General features: G+C 44.1%; 2 protein-coding genes across 12 annotated transcripts in view; one reads left to right on the forward strand and one right to left on the reverse strand.

Annotated features, from left to right (window-relative positions):
• Positions 1–21,555, reverse strand: part of REXO5 (RNA exonuclease 5) — a 72,393-nt gene that overhangs the window by 21,908 nt on the left and 28,930 nt on the right. For 7 of the 10 annotated variants that reach the window (XM_070064658.1, XM_070064654.1, XM_070064656.1 and 4 more), the window contains 5 exons: positions 20,289–20,381; positions 19,510–19,726; positions 19,119–19,306; positions 17,438–17,556; positions 14,921–14,998 (listed from right to left, as the gene is read on the reverse strand). In XM_070064658.1, the coding sequence (XP_069920759.1) occupies positions 14,921–14,998; positions 17,438–17,556; positions 19,119–19,306; positions 19,510–19,726; positions 20,289–20,381 (695 nt within the window). Of the gene's footprint in view, positions 1–36; positions 12,786–14,920; positions 14,999–17,437; positions 17,557–19,118; positions 19,307–19,509; positions 19,727–20,288; positions 20,382–21,555 lie in introns of those variants that run through there. The other 3 variants (XM_008257826.4, XM_070064657.1, XM_051847884.2) reach the window with 3 other exon arrangements.
• Positions 1,180–10,493, forward strand: DCUN1D3 (defective in cullin neddylation 1 domain containing 3). Of its 2 annotated transcripts, XR_007920212.2 has the most exons (3): positions 1,180–1,610; positions 2,797–3,403; positions 6,426–10,493. XR_007920212.2 is itself a non-coding variant. In XM_070064659.1 (2 exons), the coding sequence occupies exons 1-2, from the start codon at positions 1,180–1,182 to the stop codon at positions 3,278–3,280; spliced, it is 915 nt and encodes a 304-aa protein (XP_069920760.1). In that variant the 3' UTR covers positions 3,281–10,493. The 2 variants fall into 2 exon arrangements, 1 of the variants encoding a protein (XP_069920760.1); XM_070064659.1 differs by having other exon boundaries at positions 2,797–10,493.

The raw sequence follows: 21,555 nt of genomic DNA on the forward strand, positions 1-21,555 counted from the left end.
AGCCCTGGATAGACAGGGTAGTCTCAGAGAAATTACATTCCCTTTAGGTCCCTTTCCGATGGGGGTGGCAGGGCCCCAAGCACTGGGGCCATCATCTGCTGCCTCCCAAGATGCAGGAGCAGGAGGCTGGGTCAGAAACTGAGTAGCTAGGACTCCAGGACGGCATGTGAGCATCCCAAGCAGTGGCTTATCCTTTTGCATCACAATTCCTGCCCCCATATCCTACCATTTTTAGAAGATCGTATTTAGACAAATCAGTCCTTTAGAGCAGAGACACATACCCCATTAGAAGCCTGCTAGGACTGTCATGTTTAATGAGAACTTGGCATGCATTCTGTACAGCCTCACTAAAGACATAAAAGGGAGGGAATAAAAAAAAAAAAAGCTCCTAGGTTAGGAGACTTTGCTTGGAGTACAGGGATGGTGAATGGCTTCCGTAGCTGAGCAAAGAAAGGGCCTTACACCTGCTATGTGGGATAGGCCCAGAAAGGGATCTGGAGAGATCAGGGATGAACTTTACTTTGATGTTTGGTTCTGCCCTTGTTCGCAGGCCTGACACTGCAAATCCCTTACCTCATTGTTAAGCTATTGTGAGACCCTATAGTTGTTTTGGGTATGGCCACTCCCTCCCTCTATTAATCCCATGTATGGAAAAAGAAAATCTGAGTGTGACGGTGTTAAAAACTAGAAAATAAACCTTATATTTGTACCCTCTGGCTTAATCCAGGTCCACATAAATTTTTTGCATGATGATGAATTGGCAAGACAGATTTCCTCTGGAATATTTGGCAGAACTGTGGTCTTTGATGTGTTCTGCACATGAATCAGCTTCTTTGTAACCTGTTACCTTAAGAATTTTAGGAATTTCCCATATTGGTTTTCCATATGTGCCATAGCCACTGCTTTTCCAAGGCAAGTTACAGAGCTGGCTTATCAGGGAGGTGATCTCCCTTCATTCCTTGTTGGCTCATTGAAACGCAGTGATCCCCAGGAAGCAGTCCCCAGAGGGTGGTGCCCCCGCCCATGCCCTGTGTTCTGTGTTCAAGAGGTGACTGCTTTCCAATTTCCTCCCAGGTTGGCTGGTTCCTCTGGCTGATGGCATGTTGAAGTACATGGGCCAGCGGCAGCGAGGGCATCCATTCCAGAGGGGGCCACTTTAGAGGCCAGGCCGCCAGCACCATGGGCCAGTGTGTCACCAAGTGCAAGAATCCCTCATCAACCTTGGGCAGCAAGAATGGAGACCGGGACTCCAGCAGCAAATCACACAGCAGGCGAAGTGCAGGCCACCGTGAGGAACAGGTGCCACCTTGTGGCAAGCCAGGTGGGGATATCCTCGTCAATGGGACCAAGAAGGCGGAGGCTGCCACTGAGGTCTGCCAGTTGCCAACGTCCTCGGGAGATGCTGGGAGGGAGTCCAAGTCCAATGCTGAAGAGTCTTCCTTGCAGAGGTTGGAAGAACTGTTCAGGCGCTACAAGGACGAGCGGGAGGATGCAATTTTGGAAGAAGGCATGGAACGCTTTTGCAATGACCTATGTGTCGACCCCACGGAATTTCGAGTGCTGCTCTTGGCTTGGAAGTTCCAGGCTGCTACCATGTGCAAATTCACCAGGTTAGTTACAAATACTTCATGTTACCAGGTGAGCAGAGGAGGAAACGGAGCAATGTTGTGCAGGAGTGCTCAGCTAGGATAACTGGGTCAGCTGCATGGGGTTTGGGGAAGGGAAAATCCTTGTGCTCTGACCAGTTTCTCAAAAGCAGATGTTTTGAGCTAAGTTGTGTTCCTGATCCAGAGAAGGCCTCCCCCTGCCACCTCCCTCCCAAGACTCCTCTGAGGGTTTAAAAAAGTAAGTGCCTGACTCTGTAGCAGACCCACTCAATAGGAATCTTGAGGTACTTGAGAATTCACTGTCCGTCCTGTGGCAGGTGCTGTGTGTGCCAGTACAGTGAGAACCTCCAGGGATGTGCCTCTGCCACTCCGTGAGCCCAGTTGTCCCTTCTCATCCTTACCGTATTGCCCTCAGCCAGACCTGTATGAAACAAGGACAGGTGGCCCAGTTATCAAGCAGCAGTTTCATGTCGTTGTGGTCTTATATCCCTGTAGAAGTTGCTTGTGGGTGAAGACGTGACAGGGTCACCCCAAGGGGTGGTTTGCTGAGCGCAGGTTATGAGACCTGGCCAAGCCATTTCTAGTCTATATGCCCCCAGGTAGCTTACCCTCCAGACCTGGACTCCCTAATCTTGGTGGGTACAGCAGTCCCAGAGAGGAAACCGTGCTGTCAGCTGGAAGTGTTACAAAGATGTTAAATATGTGTACGCAAGTTTTGTTATTTAATAGCACAGTTTTTATCTCTGGTGGCAGACTTAAATTTTATCCTGCCTCTCGGGCTCCAGAAGTGTCTCTTGGCTGTCACCAGAAAGATACCAAAACAACCCAGAGAGAATCGAAAGGGAGGCAGGAAGGCTTCTCCATCGAGGAGAAAGAGGCTGCAACCTCATCACCAGTGCAGGGCAGCAGACCCAGCAGGAGGCAGGGGACTAGCTGCCTGCCGTGTGCTTGGCAGTGTTGGAAACACTCGGTACTCGTGCTAACGTGTTTACCCCTCACCAGAACCCTGCAAGGTGAGGTGTAACATTTACTCACCACTTGGCAGATGAGGAAGGAGGACTACTTAGTGCAGGAGCTGGCATTTGATCCAGGCCATCCTGCCTCAATGCCATACTCTTGATTACTATACTCTGTTGCCCTCGGTAAATAATATCGGTTATAACTAATTTGTGCCTTCTTTCTGTTGCAGGAAGGAGTTTTTCGATGGCTGCAAGGCAATAAGTGCAGACAGCATTGACGGGATCTGTGCGCGGTTCCCTAGCCTCTTAACAGAAGCCAAACAGGAGGATAAATTCAAGGATCTCTACCGGTTTACATTTCAGTTTGGCCTGGACTCTGAAGAAGGGCAGCGGTCACTGCATCGGGAAATAGCCATTGCCCTGTGGAAACTAGTCTTCACTCAAAACAACCCTCCAGTATTGGACCAGTGGCTAAACTTCCTAACAGAGAACCCCTCGGGGATCAAGGGCATCTCCCGGGACACTTGGAACATGTTCCTTAACTTCACTCAGGTGATTGGCCCCGACCTCAGCAACTACAGTGAAGATGAGGCCTGGCCAAGTCTCTTTGATACCTTTGTGGAGTGGGAAATGGAGCGAAGGAAAAGAGAAGGGGAAGGGAGAGGTGCACTCAGCTCAGGGCCCGAGGGCTTGTGTCCCGAGGAGCAGACTTAGTGGCTCTGTCCCAGGAGCAGCAGCAAAGAGCTGCCTGCTGTCCTGCAGCCAACCAAGGAATTGGACCTTTCTGGAAATTACTGAAGATCCGGATATTTTCTACTTTACACCTTTCTCTGCCTTGTATCTGAAAGGGCTCTAAAATGCTGTATCATGTTTTAGGCACTTTCTTCATTTTTTGGTTATTTTGGTTATTTCTTTTTTTTGGGGGGGGTAATCCCCCAAAATATTTGAACCTGGCTACATGTTGTGTATCTTTTTTTGAAGCCTTCAGATAGAATAAGTCTGCCATTTCTTGCACAAATTGGATGATTTTTTTTTTTTTTTTTGGTGGGGGCCAGTATAGAGCCGGGTGGGGGGAATGGGACTGTTCGGTTGAATTAACATTACAAAATGATACAGTGCCAGATCTCAGTTTTGCATACTGTTTTTCAGGGCAGGTCTGTACTGTGTGTAGTGCTGTTTACATGGTTGAATTTAGGTTGTAATAATTATTTTTAAAGATTTACACAGATTTTGAGTAGCAGTGTTAACTGTTAACCACATTGCATTAATTTCCAGACAAGTTTAGAGCTCTTGGGGAGCTGAGGCCAGTCAAGAGCGTTTGTGTAGTCTGGTGATAACTTCCCTTTTAAGCTAATTTATCCAAAACCCTTATTTCCCTCACTTCTTGCTCATTCCTTCTTTGACCTACTGCATTTCATGTTGAATTTATCCATGAACATGCTGCACCTGTCAGTCAAGTGAGCAGTGTTTTTTCTTTTTCTTTTTGGACACATTGTACTGAGAACCACTTAAGCATTGAATACAGAGAAAGCAGTGCTACCTCAGTTTTGCTGGAAGTAGACTTATTTGATAGTTTTCTTTCGTTGATGAAGTTTCTGTATTTTCATGTTGTTAAGTGGAAATACTTTTTTTGTTTTTTTGTTTTTTTTTTTTTCATTTGCTTTGGAGCCAAAGTTTCTGTTCCTGGTGGTCGGAATATGGTGCCTGCCGGCCAGCTGACTTGAAGGAAAACTGTGGTATGGAGCTCTGCTTGAATTATTTTTTCTCCTTAATTTTCCTTTCTTTACGTATCATCAGCTTACTTGTCTGGCAAGTGCAGAAGCCTGGGGCTGGCCTGAACTCTGCCAAACAGATATCAAAGTGTATTTAAGAGCTAAACGTGTGCCCTTTCCCTTCTTGCTGCACCCATGTTGTCACTTACCCCCCAGGAGTTATTTATTCTTTTTGTTAATGTCAGGCTCATTTGGGGTAATGTGATGACTGTTTAGGTTTACATGACCCTCCTCTCCTTCCCTTCCCCCAAATATGTATATATACATATATAAAATATGTATATATTTTACCTATATAAAATATATATATATACACATATATGTATCTATATTCCTTCATTTCTTTGCCTGCTAAAACTGGCCATAAAAGAGGGAGCTGCCTTCAATGTATAAAGTCTAAGAGTGCCAGGGGATGTCCTAATGGAGGCTTTCCTATCTGCGTTTGGACCGTGTTCACTGATGGCATGAATTCACTTGGCCCTTTCCTCACAAGAGGGGCCTGGTTCCCCAGGCTCCTCCACACACTTGGTCCAGACGGCCAGCTCTGGCCAGACTGCCACAGGGGCCTGAGGAGCTGACTCTGGTCCTAACTGATTTTTAGTAGAGGGTCCTCTTGTTATTTTTCAATTAAAAAAAAATGTCCCCAAAAAACTGTGCTGACGGGTGGGTGGCAGGAACTTGTATAGTTCAGCTTCCAGTACTTTGGAACAGATTTAAAAGGGAATCTTTTAAATAAAAACTTATTAAAACATGTATGCTGTTAAGGTAATGAGAGTTTGTCTATTAAGTATTTAGAGTTTTCTCTGGTAAGCAGTCCTCTCTCCCAGGTACACTTAGGGTTTTCAGCCTGGGCAAGAATTGCATGTTTTGAGTTCCTTTGCTAGTAGCCCTACCTGACCTCCCATCTTTACAAAGATAATTATTTCAGGTTTTGGCAGCCAGTGTTTTCTAAAATTGATACTGACATAGGGAACATATTAATAGTTGGAATTTTAGAAAAAGTCCTGACAGTTGCCCCTCCTAGCGGGGCAGATCAGTCACAGCAGGGTAGCAGGACTGCTGGCAAGCTGAAGTAGGAGTCTCAGGTCAGGATTCTATCCTTGTTCTAGCTAAATAAGATGCAAGATCCTTGTAAAAATGTTGTCAGGGGGCCCCAGGAGGTAGACACACCCAGACTATCATCTTTAATTGTAGCTAGTTCGCCACTCCTGATTTTTCCTAATTCTGGATTTTGTAGAGGTTAAGCGAAGGAAAACACAGGCTGCTGTTAGCCAGACAAGGCCTTTTCCATCACAGATCAGAAGCACAGATGGGAAGGAAGAGCCCAAAAGAGCAACACAGCCGACTCTGAAATGAGATCCTCTGCTCATCCTTCCAGAAGGCATTCCATGCATTAGGTGCATTAGTGGATGGTTCTGGTTTTTTTTTTTTTTTTTTTTAATATGAACTATTCAGCATATCTTTCCCCTACAAAAGAACTATTTATTTTTTGGTTATATTTTTGATGATTTCATTTTTTTTACAAAAATGCAAATAAGAAACCAGAAGAGGGAGCAGTCAGGGAGGGACTTAAGGTTCCTTCCTGGTTGAATTCCTTCCTCAGCAATGAATTCAGTAGCTTTGGGTCAGTATGCAACTGTTTTCAGGATCACAGGCAAAGCAGATTTTTCTACTGAGGGATCCAAGGTGGGGTGAATGTAGGGTGTATAGATAATCTTCTGAGAAATGAAAAGCCCCGTTCCTCTCAAGCTAGAAGCAGCTTTGCTGTGGAATGAATGAGCAGTCATTTTGTGGAGGCAGCCAAATGCGTGCCCCTCGGGTAAGCCAGTGCACCTCTCACTTTAGCGATGTTGTGACTCCAGAGTGATGTGACCAGGGGCAGATGTGGATGCAGCATCCAAGGGTAACCACAATAAACTCAATATACTCACATATGTTGGGAAATTACTTGGTTTTGGCAAATGGCTTTGAGCTCCTTTAGCGATTTATTAGCTGGTATGAGATGAAGTCTTGCTTCATTGAATTGCTCTCTCCTTAATCCTTGCCACATTTGAGTGTATCATTCTTAACCCCACCTTCTCTAATAGCACCTCGTCTCAGCTGCTTGCCTTAGCAGTTCTTCCTCATCCTGCGAGATGTGCTCACATGTTGTGTTAGGTCCAGGAACTTATGTCTACTCTTCTGATAAGGGAAGAAGAAAAATCCAGAGGTGAGTGAAGATCCAAATTTCAACCAAACCTCATGGTCCAGGGAAATTAATTGAAAATGTACAAGACAGTGTTTTCAGTATTAAACTTCCCCGTGGAAGGTGTATAAACCAGCCTTCTTGGAAAGGAAGAAAGGATTAAGCCACACAGTATTAGTCTCTGAAACAGTACTGATCTCCCAGGAGCTGCTGCCAAAATTCAGTCCTTGGTGCCGGAGGCTACAAGGGAGAAGCTACCGGGGTAAAGACTTGTCTTACGGTTTACAAAACAGGTTCTATTTCGGACTGTTGGGTTTGCCATATTTCAAATGAAATCTTCAGGGTAGTAAAGCCCAAAGGTAGAGTCAACTATACTGTTATTAAGGTAAGGACTGAACAAAAGCTGCTCCTAGGGATTCTTTGTTCTTTTGGTTTGGCTTTTTTTTTTTTTTTTTTTTTTTTTGGTGGCTTGCAGTTTTTCTTGTCTGTTATGTTTGGTTAATGACGACTTGAATATCGTGATAACTGACAAAGGTCTTCCTTGGTGGACTTGAATATCTTGGTAACTGACAAAGGTCTTCCTTGGAGGACTCCAGCAGTATATTGTTTAAATGGCTATAAAAGGACTATTACAGTTATTGAAATGTGTTACCCAGGACTCATTTGAGGACATGTGACATTGCTCGTCCTCACTCCATATGTTTTCTGAGTCATTTAGAGGGGGTGCCCACCTACCGCCTTCAAGTTCATTCCCATTGTAAGCCGTAACTATGGCATCTATCCAGTTTCACTTGGATTGGGACTGCATGTCAGTGATGACCAGCAGGGTGTTTTTTTTTTTTTCTTTCTCAAAGAAAATAAATAAATTGATGCTTGAGCCCTGGTTGCAGAAGCCAAGATGGCTTGCATTAAACATCAGGTTCTGCTTCTGCTTCAGATGCTGGGGCATCTTGTCCTCCCCATTCCTTGCTAGAAACCCAGCTTGCTCTCAGATACTCACTTGTCTACCACCCACCTTTTTTCCTCACTGCTGTCAACACAAATCTTTGATGTTGCCAAAGGAAGCCAGCTGTTTGTTTTGTCCCCCTGCTTCCCTAACACATAGATGCGCTCTGGAAGTGTCTTCTGACTCTGGTCCCCAGCTCTCTCGTCTGTGATCAATTGCTCTTACCTGTTGCACTAATGAGTATAGTTCTAAGTTTCAAAGGGGGAATTTGAAGCAATAGGCAAATGGGGCATGGATGGTTTGGTCCTACAGGTATCCTGCCTTAAGCTGTCGAGGTGATGAGTCCACTGCTCATGTGACCCTCCCCCACTGTTGTGGATCCCTCTTGGTTTGTGACCAGCGTGTCTATTTCTTGAGGCTGTACAAACTTGACAAAAGTTAATACTTTTGATTGTGTTCTCTGCACTGTTGCACTCTTCAAATGGCCCCTTGAATATTTTTATTAACTTGTTACACACATTTTTGTCTTTGATGTCTACATTATTTTTTTCTTTTGATGTTTTATTTGGAAGGTTATCTGCTGTTGGATTTAATAAATTTGTTTACTTGATTATTGACATTTCTGCCAGAAAAAAAAAAGTGACTTTATTCTGGGGGCAAGATTTATCCACAAGGACCCTCTACAAACACACTAGATAACAAGTGAGTGCTTTGGGAAATAGCCCAGATGGTACAGGATCCCTGGACTCCCAACATAGGTGTGTTGACGCCCCACACCTGCTTTTAGGATCTCAGTACTTAGATGCAACAAAGCAAATCAGTTCTTATTGGGCCACTGACTAAATAGTTTGGACAACTGATGTGAATTCCCCTGGGCATCAAAAAGTGAGTTTGAGTACTCTGAAGTCCATGGCTTCTAGATCTGTCTGGCAGTGATCATGACAAAGGGCACCTGATCTTTCAGGTGCCACTGCTGAATGACCCTTGGCAAGTTAGTGAACTTCCAAATTGCCTTTTACTCATCTGTCAAATTAAGAGACTCTTACTCATAGATTTCAAAGAAAGTATTTATAAAACACCGAAGAGCAACAGACTTTCTTGAGTCTCCAAAAGGATGTTAGCTGAAGCAAACAGACAAGGAGAGAGGGGTCGGCATGGTCACACATGAACCTCTACAAGTCACTGCCCCTCTGAGGGGCTGGGTATGTTTGTATGTGGTCTTAGATTAGCATGATCCCCAAGACTCCCATCTGCCTCAAAATTCTGGAAGCCTAATTACAAGGGCCTACTATGATCCCAATCTTCCTTCCATTATCTTTTCTATTTATTGTTTATATTCAGGAAAACTAATGACCAGTCCTTTTACTCATGTCTTTGATGGAGGCTCTGATGCACTCCCTCCTCCCTAGATTCCCAGCTTCATGTTGGTATCCTAAAAATAATGAATCCAGTCGTGGAACTGAATGTACTTTTTCTACCAATTGCAAAGGACTCGGGAGTCAAGGTTTCTGAGGCTTCTGAAATGAATTGGATCCCCCCACCCTGTATTAGCAAGGTCAGCATCAGGTGGGGTCAGAAAGGCAATCTAGAGGTGACTTTCTCACTTAGAAAGTAAAAGTGTTCCTCCAACCATGTACTTAGTCCCATCGGCTCCTGGGCTGCCTCTGTGCTTTGACCCTTCTGAGTAATCAAGCCCAGCCAAAGCTTTATAAACGGGTTTGAGGAGTAACAAAAAGATTGCTGATTCTGGTACTTATTTGGAGCTTACAGCTTGAATATGGATTACATATAACTATGTGTACTATATGGATTATATATGGCTATAATAAAGTATATACTATATGGGCTATGACTAAAATCCAATTTTCACTTAGATGAGGGGCAAGCAGTTTCTTCACATATTGTTAGAAGACCTTAACTACTTGTGGGATGGACTTTGTTTTAGCAAGGAAGGTATAATGAAGGCAGTGCTTGGGGTCCAGAGCAGTACAGAAGAGTCAGTGTAGCACTGGCCTCTTCCCTGCTGTCTGAACCATTTGCAAAAGCACTTGGCTGGATTGACTCTGAAAATCATCCCTTTAACTATAGGATTTATTTTTTCTTCTAAGATTTATTTGAAATGCAGAGAGAGAGAGAGAGAGAGAGATCTTCCATCCACTAGTTCATTTCCCAAATGGCTGCAACAGCCAGGCAGAAGCCAGGAGTGAGGAGCTCCATTCTGGTCTGCCACATGGGTGCAGGGGGTATAGGTACTACAGCCATCCTCTCCTTTCCCAAGCACATTAACACAGAGCTGGACCAGAAGTGGAGCAGCCAGAACTCAAACCAGTGTTTCAACATGGGATGCCGGCTGTAGCTTAACCCACTGTACCACAGCACCAGCCCCTAGCTCTGGGTTTTGATCCAGTTTGAAGGTTAGTCTGCCTAGGAAGGAGAGGTTTGGCCCAGTTTCCCCTTCCTTTACTTTGACTTGAGCATATCCTATCTTGAAGTCCTAAGGCTCCCATCTGGATTTAACATTCTTTGTGTGGTATTCTAACTTTATTCAGTCTCTTGCCTCAGAAGCATTGAGAAAGTCGTAGTTGGAATACAGCAGCACTAATGCAGTCAGCAAAAACATTTTTACTCTGTAGTGTTTTGTAATTCATGCTGATGGGACTCTTCCGTGGACCCTGGGCTTATTTGGGGTGGTTTCTGGTGAAATTACTACTGCATTTTAATATATATCTACAAAATATGTGGTACCAGTCCAAGATAAGATAGAATATGGATTCAACATATTGAACATAAATGGACTCAAAAAGAACACCCTCCTTTATTGGGTAAGTAAAGATAGAAAATTGAAGAAAACGAAATATTTGGGAGAAAGTTGTTAGTATATGCTAAAGTAAATGTGAGAAGTAAGGGTATACGAGAAAAATTATAAATGCATAAACTTGTCAATGAATGTTAAATTGGTCTCTGTCAGTTGGGACTTTCTAAGCATTAAGGCAAAACAGAAGAAATTACAAAAAAAAAAATAAGCTTTAAAGCTTATCTACCTTGGGCCGGCACCGTGGCTCAACAGGCTAATCCTCCACCTAGTGGCGCCGGCACAGCAGGTTCTAGTCCCGGTTGGGGCGCCAGATTCTGTCCCGGTTGCCCCTCTTCCAGGCCAGCTCTCTGCTGTGGCCAGGGAGTGCAGTGGAGGATGGCCCAAGTGCTTGGGCCCTGCACCTGCATGGGAGACCAGGAGAAGCACCTGGCTCCTGCCATTGGATTGGCGTGGTGCACCGGCCGCGGCGGCCATTGGAGGGTGAACCAATGGCAAAGGAAGACCTTTCTCTCTGTCTCTCTCTCTCACTGTCCACTCTGCCTGTCAAAAAAAAAATAATAATAATAAAATAAAATAAAGTTATATATTAAAAAAAAGCTTATCTACCTTAAGGGGCAGGGATTTTAACCTGAAAGTTAAGACACCTGGTCCTCTACAGCAGTACCTGGGTTCAGTGCCCAGCTCTGGTTCCTGCTAATGAACAAGTGGATACTAATCAGTCAGTACAGAAAAACTACTTTGACTTCCAAACAGAAAAATGGCAAAATATACATGGACAATTCAGTTAAGAAAAATTGGCCAAAAACCTTCTAGAAAAAGAAGTTGGATGCCAACCTAAAGGGTATTCAAATAAATAAAAATTAGCACTACAATAGAAAACTTTACTTCACCTATGAAATTATCAAGAACTTGAATGCCAACAGACTTTTAAAAAGCTTTTTGGAATTAAAAGATACCTTAAGTATTTCTGCTTCTCAACCCAGTAATTTGTTTTTTTAAGATGTATTTATTTGAAAGGCAGAGTTACAGAGAGAGGTCTTCCATCTGCTGGTTCACTCCCCAAATAGCTATAAAAGTCAGAGCTGGACCAGGTCAAAGCCAGGAACCTGAACTCTGTCTCACACTTGAGTGGCAAGAGCCCAAGCACCTGGGCCATCTTCCACTGCTTTCCCAGGTGCCTTGGCAGGGAGCTGGATGGGAAGTGGAGCAGCCACGACTCAAACTGGCGCCTGTATGGGATGCTGGCATGACAGGAGGTGTCTTAACTTGCTATACCACAACACCAGTAATTTTCTTTTAGAAGCATAAGAACATATGTGCAAAGATAGAATTGATAAGATCCTTGCAGAAAAACCTCATTGTCAACAATGCACATCTGTTGTCTTAGCAATTATAGCAGACATCAATGTTGGAATATTATATAGTATTAAAAGCAGCTTTTGAATAGTGATGGAAAAGTTTGGATTAAAAGACTGCAAAATCTTGGCAGTCATGGACTCTGGGTGGTGTGCTTAGGTGTTGCTTTAATTTTTCAGAATTTTTCAAAATTTTCACTTAAATGAACTTCCTTTATAAAAGGGAAGAAGTTATTTACAAAAAGGACAAAAAAGAAATGAAATTGAACATGGATTACAGTTTTGAACAATCCCACCTTGGATAAGGAGGCAAGAAAATGGTGGTAGTATGTTAAAGGCCTAAAAGAAGAGTTTTGTAAAAACCTTGGAGTTGCTTTTTCACCCCAAATGAGAAGCTGCTTCTCCAGCAGCTGCTTTGGCAGCTCTGCATTGGCTGCTTCTAAGGGTGTGGGAGGAAAAATGCACAAACGCACTTACGAGTGGAATGTGTGTTTTGCAAGAGGCCAAGTTGGCAGCCTTGGCTTCCAAAAGGTGGGAGCATCAGCCGAAAGAACAGAGTGTGCAGACTGAAATCTTGGAGGCCTTGTGGTTCAGGTCCTTTTCTGTTTCTACAGATTCTGCAGTTGGGGCCCAGAGGAAATCTCCAGTCGCACCCACCTGAGAAAAGGAAATGACCTTAGCTCTTCTTGCGAGCAAAGGGTATGCTTCTGGTATAGGGCACCCTAATCTGCTCTTCCTGCATGCCAGCGGTGATCCTTAGTAAAATACTGTCGTTTACTGAGCACTTAATCTAGGCTTTCCCCCAATTTAGTTCTCGTAACAAGTTTTATAATGTAGGACTCATTTCCCTATTAAAGATGAGGAAACTGAGGCACAGAAAGGGAAACTAATTCATACGTAGCCCACAAGTGGGATCTTTGTAGTTCCACAGTTATCCTTAAAAGTAGATATATACTCAGTTTATACAGCTGTGGAAATGGGCCCAAATGAGGTTGAGGTTAAGTAACTCACCTAAAAACATTCAGAAGCAGAACCCGAAGCTCCAAACCAGGCCTGTCGGTATCCAAGGGAGGGACTTACTTATCCTTGAAGACTGGAGCATCCAGAGGTAAAGAGCAAGTAAGCTCTCAGAGCTTTGGAGCTCAGCTGGGTGGGAGGGAAGCCAGCAATGCTGTCAGTTTGAATTTGTTCTGGGGGCCTTGCAGCTGGGGCTGGCAGTGTACCTGACAGAGGGTCTTGTTCAAATTCTAGCAGCCCAATCCAAAATGCAGCTCTTTAGTCTGGTTCCTATAGGGCTGGATCTTAAAGAAGCTACATTTAAAAGATTAAACACACTTCCCCGAATGTTCAACCTTCTGAACTTTTTTCTGACCATAGCAGCAGTATATGCTGAATACTGGAAGAAAAGTCCAGTCTCCATGTAGGAATATATTTGGTAGAACTTTCTGCCAATCTTGTTCCAAGCCTGTGCATAGCTTTGTGTGTGTGTGTGTGTGTGTATTTAAGATTTATTTATTTGAAAGGCAGAATTAAAAAGAGAAGGAAAGACATGTTTCATTTGCTGGTTTACTCCCCAAATGGCCACAGTGGCCAAGGATGCGCCAGGCTGAAGCCAAGAAGCTTCATCAGGGTCTCCCATGTGGGTGGCAGGGGCTCAAGTACTTGGGCCATGTTCCACTGTGTTCCCAGGGGCATCAGCAGGAAGTAGAGCAGCCGGGACTTAAACCTGTGCCATATCAGATGCTGGGGTCATAGGTGGCAGCTTAACTCACTATGCCACAGCGCTGTAAATTTTTCCCTACAAAATGGACTCAAACTATTCAATTCTGTAGTCCTCCACACTTTTTTGTACCATCCTGTGACTGCATAATCTCATTTATCTTTGCAGTAGTCCCATACGTACCCTTATCCTGAGCACAGTACACAAGTAATAGGTAAAAAAGCTGAGAGTTAAAGTCACGACATTCTGAATCCTGATGTTTGCTGCCTCTTGCAGGTCGTTTCCACTGCTGATTCTGTTTATATGCACACACAGTCATTAGAACTCCACTGTAATAACTCTTTAGTGCCTCCTTCATACATGTTTTTGTGAAACTTATTACCTCAGGGTAGTACTTGACAAGTGGAACTGCCAAGTGTTCAGTGCATTGAGCAGTTTACAAAGTGTCTGCTCTGATCACACTGTATGCCGCATTAGGACAGCAGTTAATAATGCTACCAGTTTTGGAATTGTGTGCCTGTATTCCATATCCTTTCCAATATTATATATATAATATGAGAGTCAATTAAAAAGCAGAAAAGTGGCTTTTACTGAATTATGGTTCCAGTTCCTAGGGGGAGAGCTGATATAATGGAGGCACCTACTGGGGAAGAGTGGCATTGCAGGAGTATCTGAAGAAAAAAAAAATCCTAAACATGAACTGGAATGAGGTTCCCAGGGTTTGTAAAAAGCTGTGGTGAACTTGCCAGATTTTCAGTTTAGCCTGTCAATTTTGTAGCACCTGTCAATGGTAACAATTTGCTTTAAAAAAAATTGGTGTGGCATGGGGGTAAAGCCGCCACCTGCAAGGCCAGCATCCCATATGGGTGCCAGTTTATGTCCTGGCCACTGCACTTATGATCCAGCTCCTTTGCTAATGCCCTGGGAAAGGCAGCAGAAGATGGCCCAAGTGCTTGGGCCCCTGTGTCCATGTGGGAGACTGGAATGAAGCTCCTAGTTCCTGCCTTCAGCCTTGCCCAGCACTGCCCATTGCAGCCATCTGGGGAGTGAACCAGCGGATGGAAGACATTCCTCCCTCTCTCTCTCTTTCTCTCCCTCTCTCTAACTATGACTTCCAAAATAAATCATTAAAAACAAAAACAAATAACTTTTTTTTTTTCACTGCAGATACTGCAGCTTTGACAAACTACAAAACTTGTCGGGCTTTCACCACGGTGAAATCACTCCTTGTTGGCTTATCTGTACCCTTTTATAAGAGTGCTATATGAACAAGCATCTGTGTATATAAACCCAGTGACACAAGAAACACACTTGTTTCTTTCCCCACCTTGTCTTAAGATGAGGAATGTTTGACCTTAGAGGTATTTATTAAAGATTTGAATATACCATATAAATGAACTAAACTCCTGATGATATAGCTAGTATCCCCATAGCAACTTCCCACAAATGCTTCTGCATAGAAAGGACGGAAGCCTCAGGAGAGGCTATGGCCTAACCACCTTCTCTGCCATTGCCCATGAAGGGTAAGAAATGGGGCACAGGAAATGGTGGGCAGACTCACAAGCACATGTTTGGAATGGTGCTTTCCTCTTCATCTTTTATTCCCACTAGTCCCAAGCCAGAGAGTGCTCCATGAATGCTGCAATAAATGAGGAATGAAGACAGACTTACTCACAGGGCCGACTGAAGGGTAAATTACTTGAGTATGTGTGTGTGTCATGGAGCTACAGGCAAGCAATTTTATGGAAAGCAGCCTGCTCAATGGAGAGGCCTACATTCAAATCCTAGCTCTGTCACCTAAAGAGATGTGAGACATATCTCAACCAAGCCTCATTTCTTTAACTACAAAACTATTAAATATTGAAGTGACTGTGTCAGAGAGCCTTTTCTGAGGACTACAGACAATGATGGCCAACACACTTAGCACTTACTAGATGGCCAAGGGTAGTTTTAAGCACTGTCTCATTGAATCCTTCAGGATGGCTCACTGATGTAGGTGCAACTGTTATCTTCATTTTTCAAGTAAAGAAATAGGCTCATAGACAACATAAGTAGCAGAACCAGGATTTCAATACTGGCAATTAGTCACCAGATTCCTTGTAAATTGCTATAAGAATCTTGTCTTTCATTTAAACACCTGCAGCCCTACTGTGTGCCAGGAACTGTTTAAAAACCTTTACACAACATTAATTTAATAACGTGTACTGTAAAACACCTGACACAGTACATAGAATTCAGGAGTCACCTAATAACATGCCATTTGGTGATGAACATTCATGGTATTAGGTTAGAGAGTTGAGCTCTAGAAGGCAAATGAGGAAATAAAAGAATACAGAATCTGTCTCCATTTACTATCCACACTGAAGCTAGTAAGCACTATCCTTTTGGACATGGAGGACTGGAGCACTAATGGCAAGAGAGTGGATCTGGAGTCAGAGCAACAGGGTTCAAATCCTGACCGTGTACTTAACAGCTGTGTGACCTGAGCATTTCTCTATAGGAATTCTAATGACCTAACCAAAAATGTACATAAAAGGATTTAGCACAGTTATCTAATGCTTATGGATTCTGGGGGTAAACTATAGCAATTATTAATATTTCCAATATTATTTTCAGCAGCTACTGGAAATGTGAAGAGTTGAGTCAGGTCTTCAGCCTGAGGAGAACTTCTGTTCTCTTTGCCTCTTCCTGAACCACTTGGTTTCCCAAGGATATCTGCTGGAGCCATGAAGGCAGCTCCACATGGCTAGAGTACAACTTCTAAATGAAAGGAGTTACTTGGTGCTTCCAGAAGTTCCTATTCTTTTGACTTGGAATCTTTGCCTTTGTCAAACCCTAAGCTTCTTTGCTACCTGACCCCGACACTCCCTTTAGTCAAGCCTTCACTCTTTGTGGAATATCCAGACCACTTAAAGAAGAACACTTCGGGTCACTCGTTTAGTTTACTTGTAAAATAGGGGACTACAATCTAAGTACTCTACTTACAAACATGAAGATCCAGTCTTCAGTTCTCTCCTTACCTCCATATGCTCTGGCCCTGAAGAGCTAGCTAAGAGCAAGTCTGTCCACTAGGGCCTTTGCTCTTAACCAAAAAGCTCTACTGGCAGTTCTGGTCACTTTTTAACCTATTGCTGTCAGCCTTTTAAACTAAGATTTTTTTATCCTGCATAAGCACATATTTGTTTTTGCTTCTCAGACAGCAGTTCTTTCAAGTTGCAGGTAGACGGTATCACTAGTAGCTGTCAGATGCATAATATAAAAACTTTATAAGAAATTCTGATTAAGGTTTTAAGGCTTGAGATATTGCCTTAATATTGACATTGCCTAGAATGTCAGACTCTTACGGGCCTTTTTAGAACTTAACACAATCCAGTGATTTTTTTTCCAACTGCTCAAATAAAAGCCACTCTCTTCCTCCAATCTGTATACTCATTCATGCTTCTACCCACTCATTCCAGAACTGCTTGTCTTTATGCTTTAGCATTTAACATCAGTTTCTCTTTAATGAAAGTGTTTACAGTTAAAAGGGTTTAAAATCACTTGATTTACTCCAAATCACTCATGTTATTGAAGGGAAATGGAGATCTCTGTCAGCAAATGGCTTGGACACTTCCAATTGATAGGTGATGGAACTGGAACTGGGCCCAGAGTCCTATTCCAGTGTTGCTCAGGCTTAGAATCAGTGAAACAGACCCTTCTCTCTCTTAAAAGTCAAGAGTTAGCAATAGAGGAAAGGGCAGGAACACACTCCGGTAAGTGAGAAGGGTCAGCAGGCCCTGGTTACACCTAAGCCTGGGCCTTGTCCTAGGACGTCTTGATCTTTTTTACTCAAGTGGGGTTAGGAAGCTACTACCTACCCAGAGGGACTACAGGACATTAAGGCCTGTGGTTTTAAACAGGATGAGCTATCTCCTTGAGTGACCATTAATATAAGCACCAAAAATGTGAATGGGACTATCTTAGAACTTTGAAGATTAAGAGATGATTCATGGAAGTCCTCATTATGTCTGGACATCAGCAAAAAGTCTTTCTGAACAGCTAAATCCAGGGGCCACAAAGATAACCACCTCAGTCTTACCTCTGGGTTCCCGGCAGCAGGATGAGGCAGAGGGTCCCAGGACACAGGCTGCGGTACAGCTTCTCAATCTTCCGGCCCCAGCGCCAGGCTGCTACCTTCGGGTGGTCCACCTTCAGAGTCTGGGATCAAATCCACATGTCAGCACTCAGCCAGAGCACTCTCGGTGGCTCACACGTACAGGGGCTGATCACTTCCTCAGGCTCCAGGGCCATCGGATCCCAGTGAATAAAGGCATTGGATAAATCCCCTCCTGGAGCTGGAGCCCACATTTCAAGTGTTCCATGCAACCAGCATCCTGAGATACTCAAGTTGGCTTATGACCTCCTCAAGGAGGATGGCAATGGTCATTTTTTTCTCCAGATACATCACCTGGGGCCCCATGGTAGGGGAGCCACATCACTAATGTTGCCTCTGGCCTCACCTCTGCCATTAATCATCATTGTGAAACGAAGATTAGGTGTCACTTTTCCCCAAAGATTCAAATATGGGGAATCCTCTGCCTGCTGGTATTGGGAGATGGGGTCCTTAGGCCTTGGGTGAATGCCCTCAGCATTGTGAGACCTCAGTCTCTCTGGCTTCCTATTTGGTGGCTGATGTGATCTCTTCCCTATACACACGCTTCCGGCACTGCCATCTGCCAAGAGGGAACCTTGCCAGAACATGCATTACGTCCTCCGCATGTTCAGGCTCCACAATGGTGAGCTAAATAAAATAAACCTCTTTTCTTTATAAACTTAACCTGCCTCAGGTATTTCCTCATAGTAACAACAACAAAAAATAACCTAATACATTGATATTGGGAAAGTCACTGACCAGCTCTGGCCTCTATTTCTCATCAGCTAGGTGCGGTAGATTAGACTAGGACAGGGTTCCTCAAGCTTCGGCCATTTACCTTCTATCTCTACTCTCCTGCCTTTGTATCCCTAATGTTTTTCTTTAATGTGAGTCCATTTCTTCCAGAGCCTTGTCTTAGTGATACTACTGATGTAATCATAGGTTCAGTAAGTTTTTTTCAGTGAATGTTAGAAATAGAGTAGATCTATGACAATGAAAATTATCGTGTGTTCTACGCTTTGAGAAATCCTAGACTAGATCACTGAAGATTTGTGTAGCTCTCCAGTCTCTTGCCTCGGTCCCTCAAAGTCCTTTGAAGAGCCACCTTGAATCCTAAAATCCTAATTTTAGCAGGTATGGATAGGGCAAAACGTATCAGAGATGTGGCAGAAAAATCCATGTGGCCAAGAATGGAGGAAGCTGGGAAATGCTGTAAGACTGGGGCCAGGGAAGAAAAAAATTGATTAAGTGTCAGGGTGGATGTTTGGCGCAAACAGGTAAGACTGCTTGGGATGCGTGGATTTGAGTCCTGGCTTGACTCCTGAACCCAGCTTCCTATGAATGTACACTCTAGGAGGCACCAGATGATGGCTCAAGTAGTTTGATCCCTATGATCCCTATGATTTCCGAATGGCCCAGGCCTGGCTGATGTGGGCATATGAAGAGTGAATATGCAAATAGGAGATCTCTGCCTATCTATCTCTGCCATTCAATTAAATATATAAAGGGTTAAGTGTCACTGAGCAGAGCTCTCCTAATTTCCAGAAACGGAAGACCAAGGCACAAAGCCAGCAAACTAGAGCAGCTGTCTTCCCTCTATAACTCCACAATACACTCCCTCACTCACCTGCAAGGACTGCTGTTCTGATGGGGGAGGTATGACATGGAGTCCTGGAGGGCTTCTTGATTCAGGCGGTAAGCCCCTGAGCCATGCGTGGAGGTGCCTAGGGGTAAGGGCATGCCTGCCTTTCAGCTTCCACTCCTTGCCTTTGAGAATGGTAAGGGCCCTTTGGGCACTGCCAAAAGTTTTGAATTCTGAAAGCAAGAACACCCCCACCTTGTGTTAGCAAGGGCCAAGAAAGCAGATCACCACCTAAGCTGGAGCCCAGCCAGAGCCATGGGAAGACAGAATCAGGAGCTGCTGCTCTGGTCCAGCCCAGAGCTTGTTAGGTGAGCCTCTCCTTCTCCGACCTCACACATCACCATTCCCAAAGCTATAGTCAGTGGCATAGACTTACTCAGGAAACAGTATTTTTTCGGCATTCCACTTTTAAGGTCTTTAGGCAAGATCACAGCTTCCAAGCCAAGGAAGAGGCTGGACTGCTGCAACAAGCAGTCTTTGAAGTTTTCATTCACTCCAGACAGGTAAATAGTACCTCGGTTCTCAGAATCTAGTTCCAGCTCATTCACAAGGGTGTCACCATCAAGGGTGAGCTCAGTCACAGGCCTCTGCACCTGACGGAGAAGAGGAGTTAGTGCTGGCAGTCACCACTTTAACCCTCAGGCCTGCTGTAAACCATCAAGTAACCTAACTTTGTGGTTTTCCAATCTGTACACAGAGGCTGATGATAACCACCTCAAAGAATTGTGATACCAAACTGATAAATACACAACTATACATAGTTTTCATGGAAATATATGCTATTCAGTTTACTTTCTGACACCTTCAATGAAATTCTATTTGCATAAGGAACTTCAAAATAGAACCATCTGATCTCCCTGAAAGCTGAAGCAAAGAGCAACCAGAACAAATCATCTGTGGCCTACGTAGTGATAAAGAATACACGGAAGACCCCACTGTAGCCCAGGTGGGTTTTGACCAAAATTAAAGCTGTCAAGTCTGAGGTCATTGCTAGGAGAACGCCAGACTTGGTAGAAGACTTTCCTTCAGAACAGGAAGTCTTGTGCCTGCACTTCAGAGTATTTCTTACACGTCTTGGAGCACTGTAAATAAAGGCTGTGCCAGACCAGGCCTGAGTGAAGGGGGCTGCTTTTGGCTTCCTCTGGGCCACCCTACCTTGATGCAAATGCCTTCCACCAGGATGCCATCCAAGGACTCTATGGCCAGCTGGGCAGCTTCCAGAACTTCATATTGAACACAGAGATGAGGCTGCAGAAAAGACAAGATTCCTCCTCATTGCTTTCCAGCTCAGTCTGCAAGAGGGGCTGGGAAAGGGATCCAAACCATAATGGCCAAGGCCACTAGAATGGATGCCCGTGCCATGGTACTCCAGAAGAGAATGCAGACGGTAAATGTTAGTGAAATTTAAGATTTGTCATTTAGAAAAAAATTTTAAGATTTACTTAGTTAGTTACCTGAAAGTCAGAGTTAGAGAGAGGGACACAGAGAAAAGAAACCTTCCATCTTTTGTTCACTCACCAAATGGCTGCAATGGCCAGGGCTGGGCCAGGTGGAAGCCAGGAGCCAGGTGCTTTATTCAGGTCTCCCACAAGGGTGCAGAGTTCCAATGATTTGGGTCATCTTCTGCTGCTTTCCCAAGACCATTAGCAGGAAGCTGGATTGGAAGTGCAGCAGCCAGGACTTGAACTGGTACTCGTAGGGGATGTCAGTATCGCAGGCAGTGGTTTAAACAATTATGCCACAACACCGGCCCCAATCATTTAAAACTGAAGCCCACTGACCTGGGTAGTATGGGGAAAACACTAACAAATTCCTTATTATGTAATTTGCTTTTCAAAATATTTATTATTCAATAAAGTCCTCATTTTTTTTATTATTCAATAACAGTCCCACTTGCCTGTTAGTTTGATTTTAAGCAGCTTTCTTATTAACTTGGGAGGCTAAGTTCTCCTACTGGATAGATCACATCTTCAAATGGTCTGCTTTGGGGCTGGCGCCATGGCTCACTTGGTTAATCCTCCGCCTGCAGTGCTGGCATCCCATATGGGTGCCGGGTTCTAATCCCAGTTGCCTCTCTTCCAGTCCAGCTCGCTGCTGTGGCCCAAGAGGGCAGTGGAAGATGGCCCAAGTGCTTGGCCCCTGCACCTGCAAGGGAGCCCAGGAGGAAGTACCTGGCTCCTGGCTTCCGATCAGTATAGCTCTGGCCGTAGTGGCCATTTGGGGAGTGAACCAATGGAAGGAAGACCTTTCTCGTCTCTCTAACTCTACCTGTCCCCCCGCCAAAAAAAAGGACACACACACACAAACGGTCTGCTTTTCTGTCTGATGATTCACAGATAAATCTGCATGATTATCTGAGTCACAGCCTCAACATAGAAATGCTAAAAGCCCATAGGAAAACTTCATGACCCGGAATTTGGCA

This window comes from Oryctolagus cuniculus, chromosome 19, assembly GCF_964237555.1.
Source record: "Oryctolagus cuniculus chromosome 19, mOryCun1.1, whole genome shotgun sequence".
Classification (NCBI taxonomy): Eukaryota; Metazoa; Chordata; class Mammalia; order Lagomorpha; family Leporidae; genus Oryctolagus; species Oryctolagus cuniculus.